Below are 14,902 nucleotides of genomic sequence, written 5' to 3'. Positions count from 1 at the left end.
TGACTGATTATTATTATACTAGATTTATATAGCGTCCCTTTTATGATAAGCACGTTCAAAGACGCTTTACATACAGCAAACGCAGCCACACAGGGCGCGAAATTCATCCTCTGACCAGAGGGACAGAGTGAGATAAAGCCCCCAGAACAGATAGAGAGAAATCCTTTTTAGATACAGGTCTGTCCGGCTGACTTAGCCTAACTCTTTGCGAATAGACAGTCTGGTTCTTTAACGTGTCCGGTGTATAGCACCGATACATGCGAAGCTGTTTTTTCCTGGAAAAAACCAGTACAGGCCTCTAGTTAGGTGGGAGACACTCGAGAGCATCTCAGAAATTTCCAGTGCCTGGACCGGGATTCGAACCCTGGACCTCTGGATTGACAGTCAAGCGTGTTACCACTAGACCACCGGCCCACCTTATATAGCAATAGCAATGTCATCGTTACTGCTATATATTGTATTGCTTCTCAAAGGTTTCCTCAGTCGTTCTTCATGGTAAGAAACTGCCTTGGTCTCGCTTGCAATTATTTTGAATACAAAACTAAGGAGATGGAATAAGAAAATACAAAACAAATCATTCATGGTATGAGAACTACTTTTCTTTAAGCACTCGCCGTTTCAATACTATATGCTAGCAATACTAACTTTTTGTTTTTCCAGGTTTTCCATCATTGTTGGTATGCCACAATGAACTAACCAACAAGATGGCAGAGGCAAAGAAAACGCACCAGCAACAACTGCATAAAACAAGCGGGAATCCGTGCAAAAGCACTTGCTAAAGGATGATAGTAGTACTTAGTGAATATGACAGTCTTCTTTATCCTGATTATATTCCCGCAGGCTAGTCATGATTTCTTGGTTTATTAATTTATTTTGACTTTTACCATTTTGGATATCTGTCATGAAAGTTGGGACAGTGTCAAAAGTGCACATTACAAAACAAAACAAAACAAAAAACAAGGACGAATTTATTGTGGTAATAATTATTGAGCACCTGTTAGATTCAGACATTTTTTTTTTATATTTTTGTTGGGTTTAATGTCGCATCGACACAATTATATGTCATATGGCGACTTTCCAGCTGGATAGCTTCCTCACATGAAGAATTCAACGCCCCGAGTAGAACTCGAACCAATATCGATGAGATTCAGACAAAGAAAGTGACTATAATGATAATAAGAATAAAGATCATGATAAGGAGAACCAAGAAAATTGTAAGGAACCTTGTATACAGAAAGATAACCATATAATATCTGAAATGACTGGACAGAGTAACAGTAAAACTGTAAGATGAAAACAAAATTTCCAGCCGGGAAGAAATTAACAATCTGAGAAAAGATGTGAATAATTCTAGTAACGAGAAAACTTAAAGCTTCAAGAAAAAAGAACTCTGCAGATTGGAAAGCTACTGTTAAAAAAGACAAAAACAATAGCTCCGCGAAGCGGGGCAATATACGCACGACGGGTTACATCAGAGGATGGGAGCAAAATTTAAAAAAAAACTTAACTGTTGTAGCCCAAAGGACATGAACTACAAAGGGAAGAAATTGCAAGAATTGTGTTGAAGCCAAAAGGATAGGAACAACAAAGGGAAGAAATTCCAAAAACAATTCTAAGTCCACAAAAAAATCCTTACCAGGTAAAGGTATGTCAAAATACACCTAAAAATTGGAGGTACCATCCATATTGTACCACAGAAAGTGGTCTCGGTTTTTCCCTACGGCCAATATTAAAAAAAGTTTTAAAATAAGCTATATATAGTAACATAAAAGTGAAGTTATTCAAAACAATTTATTGTAAGTGAACAAAAAAGGAATCTGCCAAATAAAAACAAGACCCCTAAGTGTGACCTTGACTTTGAAGCGAGACATCCAAAACATACGCTCTTTACGTTGTCTCGGTGTGGTGAACATTTGTGTTAAGTTTCTTTGAAATCCTTCAAGGGGTTCAAGAGTTACACAGCGGACACGAAATTGCTAACGGACGGACACCGGGGGTAATACTGTGCCCATAAAAAAAACAGAAAGATTTTGTGTTAGAGATTCACCTGGCGAGGATTACTTTTATTTACACTGTCCTGTGACTTTGGAACATGATGGGGGTGTGCACCATATACCAGTTTAAGCTCCCCAGTGGTGATCTTGCCGCTGACCGTTCCAAGGCGGTGCCCCACTGTTTTCCTTTATTTGTGCGTTTTATTCTCTAGTGTTTGCTTTGTATGTGAGTGGTGTTGGCAGTGTGCTGTGTTTCGTTTTGGGGAGGCTGCGTTTGTGGAACGTGGCATGCCCTGTTTAATATTTTTTCTCGTTGTTTAAACTTTTGATAGTGGAGGAAGACACCAGGTGTCACTCCATATATTATTTCATTAAGGGCGGGCACCTGTATAGAACCAACGATCTTTTGTAAGTCATCTGGACGACTTTAATCAATTAAACGACCTTAACGAGGCTCGAACCCACATCGTTTCATATTCAGTGGCCTTAACAACTCGGCCTCTTGATGTAATTAGGCTTTTGTTTTTATGAATGTTTATGACGGTTTAAACAGATAAAGCATATGTTAGCAACAAACTCCACTTCAGAAGCCCCATGTTAACAGGTCTTGCAAATGTGAGCGGTAAACTTCCAACTTCACAAGCCCCATGTTAACAAGTCTAGAATATGTTAGTGATAAACTTCAACTTCACACAGTACTACAGTTTCTTGAATTGCTTTACTAATCCGCACAAATCGTCCCAACATTGGTTTCTGACAAAAGATATCCTGAGACTTTCCTGGCCCTACAGGGCCCTCATATTCAGCACACAGATGCATACTATTTTCGGTTTCACCAACTGTGATGATGAGCTTGTGGAGACAGTGTGCTAAAATGGAATAAATAGATCAACATAACAATAATGCAGAAATACTCTGAATAGAATCGAAATTAAAATAGCAAAAAAGAAGTGCGCATGTATAATTATGTTTGACATAATTCTTACTTGGATTCAGTGTTGTTATATTTTCTGGTCCTTTGGGATCATGGAGTCCATTCAATATCTTTATAATAGATTTCCGCTTAAGCCGGTGCTAGGGGGGTGAGGGGTGTTGCACTTTCCATTACCTCTCATGAACAGACTCAATCAAACCGAGTCTGCTATTATTTTGCTTGGTTGCATTCTTTTTATAGACGTTATTGAAAGAAACGTATAGATCTATTGCTGGGCATTTGTTGCAGAGAAACCAGCAAACATCGAAACTTGGCAGTTTGGTAAATTTTTTGTCAGATTTATAAAATAAAAAGTGGAAAACCACAGGTCGCCCAACCAGGGTTCCCATAAAGCAGAGAAAATAAAATTCCCCGACTTTTCCCTGACTAAATCCTAATTTTCCCTGACCAAAACGTTCCGCATTCACAGAAGCTTAGCTGATCATAGATGTTGGCCGCAATCCTCCATATCAGCTAAATTTTACCACCTTTCTTGTTATAACGATAACAAGGGTGTAACGAAAGTTTGTTCTAGTTAAACAAATTGCTGTATTATTTTAGTGAGATGTAACAGACAATAAGAAAGGTCCAAACTATTCATTGAAAGACTACCTATGATCATGTTTTGGGTTTTACTACTGGATAAGTTCAGACGAATGTATGGCATTCTGTGAAAATGTGCCCATATTCATACATGATTTTTATAGAAAATAACATTTTTCACTAAAATCAAATGTTACTGTGGTAAGCCCCTTGCAGCCTTAATAGCACAGTCATATATGCAGCAATATTGTTTTGTTTTATTAAAAAGGCCTTTTACTTTTAACAAAACCCACCACTAATTATTTTCAGAGCTATTCAAATTTATTCAACACTGAACTTTCATAAACATTGTTCACCTTCTGCACTGGAAATACAAAAAGGAGTTGAGCAAAACAGATAATATACTAGATTAGTGTCTCTGAAATCCAAAAATTTAATCAGAATTAATACATTGGGCTGACTAGGAAATAAAATACAAATCAAGCTCATTGATGATCAGTCATACTCTTCAGTCCTACGAAGTATTAATTTTGACCATAGTCTGATTTATAAGCAGTAGAAGAAAATGATAAATAAGTATTAAAGAATAATGTGTAATGAGCATTCCTCAGTAATATTTCCATGCAAGCATAATGTCAGTACATTTTACGATAAAATAACTTTTCAACTATAGGGGTTTACACATTTCATAGAATTTGTAGAACAGTATCATTCTGTAGAACATGACACTGTTCGAAGCAAACAGAAGGGATATAAGCTTGCTTAACAAAATTATGTTCTACAGTCTTAATTTTTCTGTCAAAATTCTATACTAGTCCCATGGGAACAAATTGTGCACCTCTTGTCGCAGATTTGTTTTTATATTGTTATGAAAGAGATTTTATGTTGAGCCTTTCTCAGGATACACAGGCAGATATTACTGCATTTAATAATACATCACGCTATCTGGATGATATACTTAATATGGATAATCCGTTTTTTGATCAGTTAGTGGAAAATATTTATCCCAGGGAGCTGCAGTTAAATAAAACCAACAACTCGAATAATACTGCTTTATTTCTAGATTTACATCTCTCTATTTACGACAGTTTTTTACATACCAAAACAGGGATGATTTTAATTTCAGTATTGTAAATTTCCCCCATTTGGATGGGGATATACCCCAGGCTACATCGTATGGGGTATATATTTCTCAGTTAATCCGGTTTGCAAGAGCGTGTAGTCATGTTGAGGATTTCAATGAACGTAACTTATATATTACAAATAAGCTTCTTCAACAAGGCTACCGTTATTATAAATTACGTAAATACGTTTCCAAATTTTACTATCGTAATTCAGATTTGTTTTTGAAACACAATAGCAATTTTAAGACACTTCTGCGAGAAGGTATATCAAAACCCTCTTTTTATGGGGATGTGGTTTACAAACTTCGTAAGATTTTGGGTAATGGCAATTTTCCAATTGTATTTAGTAAAGTCATTAAACGTTTTATGAAAAGAGGTTCTGACCACTGTTCTGAGACACACCGCATGTTTGGTGGGGGAAAGTTTACAAAACTAAAATCAAAATCATCCCTCTTGTCATACATTTTGTATAAAACGTGGTAAAATCTTCTGTATATTTTGGATTTCCGATATTGCTCTTTTTATTTTCGCAAATCTATTTTTATTTGAACCAATCAGACGACTCGTTTCAACAAGCATTTGGCTGAACCATCAAAATAGCGTAGATTTATTTATTTATTTATTTGGGTTTTACGGCGCACCAACGTAGTATAGGTTATATGGCGCCAAACAGGACTACAAAGTTTGGTTCCACATCTCATTTACATCGAAATAAAAACATGAGGTATGGAATCAAAATTTGCATACTTGCTGGAATCACAGAGTTACTGCAAAACCAAGTGTGGAGCCCCTATAAGTCGCCTCTTACGATCATGCAAGGGTAAGGCAGTGGTTCCTATTCTTTTCATACACAGATCGTCCCAGAACCACATGGGGCAAAATAGCGTAGAATGTCACAGGGTGAGAAAAACGGGCATTTAGTCCGGGGCTCAAACGCGAGACCCCTCGCTTATAGGGCGAGTGCTCTACCGACTGAGCTAACTGGCTGCATGACACGTAATATTCTCCCCTTACGTGACTAAGTCCGTACCATGACATATGATACCTCCCAAAACACGACGTCGCAGTCATGATGTGGCCGTCATAATAAACATGAAAAACCCAGGCTAAATATAGATTTTTAAAACTTCTACTTTCACATACAGAATGTTGTAAGTAAGGCTCTGATTGGCTAGCGGAAGGGTCGTCAGAACGAGGCTATCAATAGCACGTCTTCAGATCCAATGTGCGTAGCGTTAATTGGAGATGTACTTTTAGTCCGACTGTAGTATCCGAGTTGTTGGTTTTATTTAACTGCAGCTGCCGGGGATAAATAGTATCCACCAACTGGACAAAAAACGGAGTATCCGTATTAAATGTATCATGTAGATAGCGTGATGTACTATTAAATGTAGTAATAATGTCTACCTGTGTACCTGGAGAAAGGTCCAACATAAAATCTCTTTCATAAAAATATAAAAACAAATCTGCGACAAGGGGTGCACAATTTGTTCCCATGGGAATACCAATTACTTGTCTAAAAACTGCATTCCCAAACCTGACGTAAATATTGTTCAATAAAAAGGAAAGGGCTTTCCGAAGTTCGTCACAGGTCCACATAGTATAATTTATTACAATGCAACTAGTAAAAATGCTTTATCGAAATTGCAAGCGAGAAAAGTAGCATTTTCCCTGGCAAAAGACTTTTGAATTAGGGCTGTTAGTTTTTCATTTATTAAGTTATGTGGTAAAGTCGTATACAAAGTAGGAAAATCGTATGTACTGACTGAAGACACCTTGTAATTGTTAATCGAAATTTCGCCAGATTTTTTTACCGACCAAAATATGTTTTTACCAGAGTTTTCGTATAATTTGTCACAATATCTTTTCACCTGGGCTTTTACAGCTGTAAGGCATGATGCTGATAACTTTGAAATATATGTGGTGGTACAAAATCTTTTATTAAAAAGTTTGAAAAAATGTCAGCAAGAGTGAATATATGAATAAAATATATGAGAAGGTCTTTTGGAAGCACATTACACAACCAAGCAAAATAACTGTAGCTACTGTTTGAATGAGTCTATCAATGAGAGGTAAACTTGTCTGACGTCATCGTATGATGCCAAAAGATGTGAAGATATGAAAGTAGCATGTGTTATAGTTCTTGAAAAAGCCGCTTACATGCAAATGTTTCATGGAATCCCTTCAGTGTTTCTGAACAAAGTAAATGGGCACGTGGAATGTTGTGAACTTCATTACCTCTCTTGAACGGATTTAATCAAAGCGAGTCTAGCTTATTTTGCTTTCTTTCGTCCTTTGCTTTAAAAGGACCTTATATTAACTTTACTATTACAATAGTACGACAGTCCCCGCCATTACATGACTGAAATACAGTTGAAAAATGGCTTTAAACCCAAAACAAAAGCACGACAGTCATCTTCCCCTACTAACTATTTGTGACCATAAAGTCCATATAATGTTTCTAAAGGTAGAATTCGGCTACAGCCAGAGCTAGGGTGTGTGAGGCATGCTGCATATTTCATTGCCTTGTGCAAACTTGATCTGTAAACATTTTGCTTAGTTTCGCTTTGTGCTTTCCAATGGATCATGTTTGTATGGAGTAGCCAATAAATTAGTTTGCTTTTGGTCACAGAACTTCTACGTCATAAACGGGCAAGGTTCTGATAAAATCTAAGTCTACAGTTAAAACATTACCTGCTGACTGGTACATGTATCTATCATGTACTGCTGCTAAAGACTTACTTGGAGTTTAGAAGTATCTGACTCGGTCGTGTCTGAGAAAAATGTTTCAATGCGGAACTTTTGAGACGTGGACTTCATTACTGACGTGGACGAAAGAGGATGAGAAAAATAGCTATACATATTGAAAAAAATCAGTTGAGCTAAAAACAAATCTAAGGAATAGAAAGAAAAATAATACTTTATAAGGAATCGTTTGTCAAATTAGCAGTCGAATTGGTCTTAAATAAGAAAAATAAAACTGCCTATTAATTAAAAAATACAAAAAGGATAGATTTTCTATAATATGAATGGTTCTTACAACAGCATTCTTCTTTCCTGTTCAAGATGGCAACCTTTGAAACTGGGTAAACGTGTTCCAAATCTACTCTCCACCAATACTCCTCAGCTGACTGATCAGCTGTATGTGCGCAGGCAAAGTGATCATCTATTATCATGTCGGATGCTCGGATGCCATCAACGGCAAGACTGGAGGGAGCGTTGCCAACATTAGACTCAAAATAAATAGAACTTTGTTGTGTTGGTTTTTTAAATGCCAAATTTTCTTGTGATGTGTCTGTAAGATGATTGATGAAAACTAACATTCAATAGTTCAGCATAAGAATGCATTAATTGTAAAACTAACATCCATAAAACAGATTTGTTTAGTATTTACAGGTTATGATACATCAGTTAAAACAGTATGTTAACCTCGATTGATAGAAACATGATTAAAATTAAGTTTTGGAATTTTATAAAAGAAAATGGTATGCGCACACGCTGGTGACATGAAACTATCAAACGCCGTTGATCATTGAAAATATCACATTCGTTGCTCATTAAGTTGAAGAGGGCAGTTATTATTGCTGATTCAATATAAAATCCTCTGCAGTGTACTAGAATTTGTCGATTTATGCGACTATTATTCATAATATTATTAATTAATAGTAACTATGCTTGATTATTACGTAACAAGAAGCATGTATTTCAACACCTACAATTCCCCTTTTCTGTAAAAAGGACCTGTGACATTTTTAAGATGTGCTCAAAGGCTCAAAATTCGTATTTGTTTTTCAATAAAATTTATATATTCATATGATTTAATATGTATTGTGGCTGGTATCTGTCTTTCATTCTAGACTGTTGATGCGTTTAAAGAGCTCGAAAACGACTAACTAGCACGCCAATACAAAAAAAAATAACCTTTTTGTCGTACAATTCAACCATTCCAACAATTACAGGATAGGTTCTTTACATCTGCACACCCATTAAATGGTTGCGAGGGAATTGAATAGTGCCGGGGAAACAGTTAATTTAGCTTCCTTTTCTGTCAAAGAATTGACATTTTAAACCTGCTATAACTTTATTTGTTTGCGTAAAGCGTCGTTTCTCAACAGTATTTCAGTTACGTAACTGTGGGCAGTTTGCTTAATCAGTGTTCCTAGGTTATGTCCAAGTACTAACCTGTTCCCCGCAAGTAACTGCTAACTTTCCCATATGAATCAGATGTGGAGGACGACTGATTCAGGCACAGTATCAATCATCACGAAGAAAAAGGCCTCGCCCGAGGATCGAACTCACGGCTCCAAGGTCCGTAAATCTGAGTTCTTCCTATTGAGCTGAGTGGGCAGAAGCAATAACTATTGATATTCGTTGGTTATAAATGGAAATCAAGTGACATATTCTTCATACCTGCATAAATATCGGAGAACTGTTTCTCCGCCACGAACTGATTTCGCAAACCGGTTCACGAGTGTGATTTTATAAAGACGCAAACGCAAGCCGAAAAACGAAGAGATGGAAAGTGTAATGAGAGGCCTTACACCGTATCAAGTACATCAATATATCTTCGGTACTTTTCGAATTATGAATATCACTTTTTGTTATGGGGCCTCCTTGGCCGGGTGGTTAAAGTCGCTGACTTCAAATCACTTGCCCCTCATCGATGTGGGCTCAAGCCTAACTCGGGGCTTTGAATTCTTTATGTGAGGAAGCCATCCAGCTGGCTTGGAAGGTCGGTGGTTCTACCCAGGTGCCCGCTCGTGATGAAATAATGCACAGAGGGGCACCTGGGGTCTTCCCCCACCATCAAAGCTGGAAAGTCGCCATAAGACCTTCGGTGCGACGTTAAAGCAAACATAATAAAATAAATAAATTTTATTATATAGCAGTTATAAGATCTGCTCTTCAAACAATGCGCATTTTTCTTTTCTTTATTGTTCTCTATCACAATACAAAAATAAAAAGAGCCATTGTGTTTGGGATAGAACATGCAGATGATCAAGTGAAATGGCGACGGATGCAACCGCCAATGGAGCCTCCCGTAAATTTTAGTTAGCAATAGCACACCCTATAAACGACTGTACTCCACCTCTTCCTCTTGCCAGTGAATAAACTGACAGCTAAAAGTTGAAAAACACCATTTTAAAGTGACTGATTTGCTTTGAAGGTATGTATATTTATATTTTATTTGATGTTAAAAATGTGTTAGTCTGATTACAGGTAGAATTATAGCAAAACACGCCATTGATCACTGATTTTGTCCATAAATTGTACATTGTCGGCGTCAAAAGTAGATATTTTCTTGCTTGAAGAATGACCTACATGTCAATTCCACTGTTTCATGGATAAAGAAACAATACTAGTTTGGTAAAATAAAATAAAATCATTGCTAAAATCTCCAATTTGTTTATAACCGTCAATGAAAGAAAATTCGGTGTGATTACCTGACTGTATGCATGCTTGCTTTAGTACTGTACAAGTGCTTGCGACTTTCGGAAAAAGACTGTATGCCTGTTTGCGACTGACCTATGTATAGAATATCGGCGTTTCCTAAGTTCCTGTAGTATTTCTTCATAATTATAACCCGCAAAGTTTGAAGGAGGGTGGTATATAGGAGTCACCATGCGGTCTGTCTGTTCGGTCTGTTTGTATATGTGTCCTCATAAATTTGGTCGTGCAATTACTTCGATACTATTACACCTACCTCTCTCAAAGTTAACACACAAATATCGGCAATATGTAGTTAATGTCCGTCTTTTTAATTCCCTTGTCTTCTTAAAGTGACACTTAAAGGTGAAACAGCGTGTGTTTTTCGTGTCCGTGCCAAAACTTTTTTATGCATTAAGGGATTCTGAAATAACTTGGACCAAATGTTCACCATCATGAGACCACCATGAGACGATGTGTCGCATACAAGACTATATTTTCTAGAATTTCAACACATTGAATTAAAATTAATAAGCTTTGAAAATATGAACAGTAAATTGGGTGATTTGTAGTGAAACGGCGCCAGATTTAATTCACTAACCTTTTGCGGATCGCTTTCTTGACAGCGTCGCACAGTAAACAACTCTATTTCAGTTTTGTCTTTGTATTTGCCATAAACACACGAAATTTAACATGAAACTTTTCTTCTTTTACTGAAAAAAAAATCTGCGAATGAAATAAGTCCCCATTTTACAAGAAGAAGTGTCATTAGAGGAAAAATGAGGGTTTATTAGGTCACCTGAGCACGAAGTGCTAAAGTTGAACTTTTGTGATCACCCTGTTCGTCGTCCGTCTTCGTCGTCAACAATTTGACTGTTAACCGTAGAGGTCATACTTTTGGTCCAATCTTAATGAAACTTTGTCAGAATGTTACCCTCAATAGAATCTTGAACGAGTTCGATATCGGGTCATATGAGCTTAAAAACTAGGTCACCAGGTCAAATCAAAGGAAAAGGTTGTTAACTGTCTAGGGATTACAATTTGGCCCAATCTTAATGACACTTGGTCAGAATATTACCCTAAATAAAATCTTGGACGAGTTCGATTTTGGGTCATTTGATTATCATTTCTCATACATTTATACTTACCAAATAACACACAGCATTCGATTTAAATGTCGGAATTTGCCGATGATATTCAAACAAAGACCAGGTAGAACTCAGGCCATGTTTAAAACAACGGAAGTGGATTGAGCCAGGCTTAGCAATGAAAACGACTAAATCCGCAATGACAGATTCCCGGCGTGTGCAAGCGTTATCACTATCAAATGTAAATTATTTCAAACATGAGAAATAACGGTTAAATCTTGACAGGTAGTAAACACGACGGCTGTACTACAATTCGTTTTCGTAAACATCATGTTTGTAAACTTTAAAGATTGCGTTTTGTAACCTAAACTCAGGATTCCATATTTTAGTGTGTCTTGTATAAGAAAAACGTGAGCTCAAGCTAAAACAAAACATAATCAAAAAGTAGAAAGGCCATTTTGTAAGTAGAGAAATTTTGGTTTGAAAACACGTATGACCTAGTAATCGAACTGTACTCGCGCACGGTATTTGTAACGATAAGATGTTTATGTTATTATTGAGAAAAGGGGAATCGGGTAGTGAAACCGTTATCCGTGACAAAATAGTTGTACTACCTTTAAATCTTGTTGACTGATTTACCATGAGGTAATCCCTGAATTACTAATAAAGACTTACATGTAATCGACTTTTCCGATAATGTTTTCGTTATCGTTTTCTATCTATACGTCCATTCGCAGGATACTTGCGGGTGCAATGGTTTTTAAAAAATCAGAGGATCCTTTTGTTGGCAGACGGACAGACAGACGGGGGTCCACCTTTAGTCCCCTCCTGTCTCATCTCATCGATATTTTGAAATCGTCAGGTAACATTTCTTTGCGTGATTTCCATAGGGAATCGACGGTTAATTTCTTGCATGACATAGTAGGGGCCCTGCGTATACTTACAGTTTCTAATTCTGTATTTTATGATGGTATATGTGTGTAAAACCAACACGGAATACTTGCATGTAAACGATGCTGAAGCATTCAATTCATTATATAATTAAGTAGGATAGCGAGTCACAGACCCTCCACCCATACCCCAAATGGATTAGTACAAGCATAGCACGAGGGAGTCGACATTAAATGACAATATACACATGACGATTGATCAATAGACAATGTTTTTATGCATTTTTATTTCATTTACGCCTTTAAAGGACATAAACCGCTTACTGTAGTAGCAAAATGGAATACAATATCACTCGCAAATACGCGTTCAGATCAAATATCAAAAATGACAAGTCAGCATACAGTGAATGTTTTTTCACCGACTAGATAAAAATTATTTTCATTCAAAAACGCAACAGATATGAAACATCTTATTTACATAAATTTATTGAGTATGCATACTTATTTCAGAAAACTTCATGGATTATTGGATTACAAATCATTTTGACGTGTTATTCATCAGTTTCGTGACTTGTTCGAGTGAATTTTCAAGCAATGAGTGTGATCAGTCAACATTTTGGCAGCATTTTGTCAACATTACCTGTCAGTTTCATCTATTATATCACCTTATACACATATTTATGTTAGACCTATCGTTAAACTTAATACACATACAATGTAAAGCAATTTTGAAAATAATTAATTTCAAGACGATTTCTTACCTTCCGCATGTCTGTTTATTGTTTTAATCTCTCGCAAGAGGAAGAGGGGGAGTACAGTCGTTTATAGGGTGTAAATAGGTAATCGTATTGAAAGATACTCATACCGTTGCAAACAAAACTTAATATTTCCAACGGAAATTACTGCATATATCTCCGTATTGAACTCTTTCGTAACAAATGACAAATGGTACGCATTATTACATTTGGGTACTTGAACACTATATCAGTCGCAAGGTTAGCACTAACCTTTCTACTGGACGGGTGTGGGCAAACGGACAGATGACTATTGGAAAGTAACTTCCAATGACGATTAACTGGAAGGGAGCTGTTTAGTTGTAATCGAATGACTTACCTGTGATTGGGTAATGGACAAGTATAAACCCAGGCTCCTTTTTTATCGTAAGCGTCTTGGAGACAAAACACAATTTGCAAAGCAGGTAGTGCCTTCTGTAGACCATCACGTTGAAGCTAATTTTACCACTTTCAAAACGTCTGAAACAGTCCGAGTAACTTGTCTGAAGTACGGATTTAAAACATACTCCAGAATCCAGGTCACGATTTAACCGGACAGTCGTTTCCATACCTTGTTTTTCCCAAACGTGGTTACACATGCATAAATGCATGAATATCAATGCATACCTCTGTTTAGAAGGAAACATATTTACAAATTTAGAATATTTTTTTCAAAGAAATAAGATAAATTAAATTTCTAAATTTATTTTTTAAACTATTCCCGTATCTATCCAAATCAAATTATCTTGAGTTTCGTTTGCTTGTTACATTCAAGCGTATATTTAATCATATTGCTTAAAACTCAATATTGATTGCTTTGATGAAGTTATATTCAAAAACGCATTTCAATTCTGCGATGCATCCTGATTTCCTGTTATAACCTTAAATTATTAATGTGCTGCACAAATAGATTGACTGGTTAATCAATATTAGCTAACATACGAAACATTCAAAACAATAGGTTAACCGCCTCGGTAGCCTAGTGGTAGAGCGTCCGCTCCGAGTGCGGGAGGTCGTGGGTTCAATCCCCGGCCGCATCATACCAAACACGTAAAAAATGGTAATAGTAGCTTCCTCGCTTGGCGCTTAGCATTAAGAGGATAGTGCTAGGACTGGTCATCCCGGTGTCAGTATGATGTGACTGGGTGGGGTATCATGCCACGTGTCTACGGCGTGATATTCCAGTGAGGCAGCTCTATAAAGCTGGGCATTGTGCTCACTGCTACAAGTAGACAACGACGTTTATATGACTGAAAAATTGTTGAGAAAAACGTTAAACCCGAACATTGTATATGCACTGCGTTATACAATGTAACTAATGTTAACGAACATTTATAATCTTTTCATTTCAATTTATTTCTATGAAAAGTAGCATGAACAAATAACATGCCATGTGACTCCCGTTTAAAAGTAACGTTTATTGAGTAAGTTATGGCGAGTTAAAAGTGTGATTTTGTTGATAAAATGCGAAAACGAAAGTTTATCGGGATATGTTTAATTCATTTTTCAACTTACGGCTATAAAATTTAACCTTTAAAATAATGTTTGCTCTGAATATTGTGCAACTTTTAACCACCAAAGCGCAATATTCAATGAGTTATAGACATCAATATATGACATGGTCTGAAAAAGTTTGGCGGCATTGCACAGTTCAAAATTTTGTGCGGCGAGACAGAGCAGTTCCGTGTCTTTTGTGATTTAGTTTAATAAATAGTGTCTTAGTAGTGATATCAAGTTCGTAACTCTTAAAAAGTAATGTTTATATTCTGACAACAGCAGATCATTTATTGAACATCTAACAAGTTTACATTTTGCAGTAATGAACGCACCGAAATGAAAGCAACAGCTTAATCAGTAAGTCGATGGGTCAGTGCAACATGGTCGTAACTTGATTTTTTTTACCAAATCCACTTATATTTTACATAATTTGCCTTATTTAACATATATACATCATTTGTTAAAATATCTTAATCACATTCTTAAAATTGAAGTGAAAGAAAAGCAAAATTGTAAAAAGGTTGTATCTCAGGAAGACACTTTCAGTCAGTGCAACATGGTCGCAACTCAACATACGTCTATGTTGCACAGAG

At 36.5% G+C, this 14,902-nt stretch overlaps 1 protein-coding gene across 1 annotated transcript; it reads right to left on the bottom strand.

Annotated features, from left to right (window-relative positions):
• Positions 1-1,034: 1,034 nt before the first annotated feature.
• On the bottom strand, positions 1,035-13,581 carry LOC123548043 (fucolectin-like). The gene is made up of 3 exons (XM_053552062.1): positions 13,153-13,581; positions 7,675-7,929; positions 1,035-2,863 (listed from the first exon to the last, which is right to left on the bottom strand). The coding sequence occupies exons 1-3, from the start codon at positions 13,457-13,459 to the stop codon at positions 2,664-2,666; spliced, it is 762 nt and encodes a 253-aa protein (XP_053408037.1). The 5' UTR covers positions 13,460-13,581; the 3' UTR covers positions 1,035-2,663.
• Between the last annotated feature and the right edge of the window lie 1,321 nt (positions 13,582-14,902).

The sequence above is a fragment of the Mercenaria mercenaria genome, chromosome 9 (assembly GCF_021730395.1).
Source record: "Mercenaria mercenaria strain notata chromosome 9, MADL_Memer_1, whole genome shotgun sequence".
NCBI classification, from domain to species: Eukaryota; Metazoa; Mollusca; class Bivalvia; order Venerida; family Veneridae; genus Mercenaria; species Mercenaria mercenaria.
Note: the sequence above shows the minus strand (reverse complement) of the source record. Positions and strands in the feature narration are given on the sequence as shown.

Coding starts and splice junctions, on each gene's coding strand:
- LOC123548043 (XM_053552062.1), bottom strand. CDS start 13,459: ATGTTTCCTTCTAAACAGAGGTATGCATTGATATTCATGCATTTATGC. Junction 7,930..13,152: donor TGTCCATTACCCAATCACAG/GTAAGTCATTCG, acceptor ATCATCTTACAG/ACACATCACAAGAAAATTTG. Junction 2,864..7,674: donor CAGGAAAGAAGAATGCTGTT/GTAAGAACCATT, acceptor ATTCCATTTTAG/CACACTGTCTCCACAAGCTC.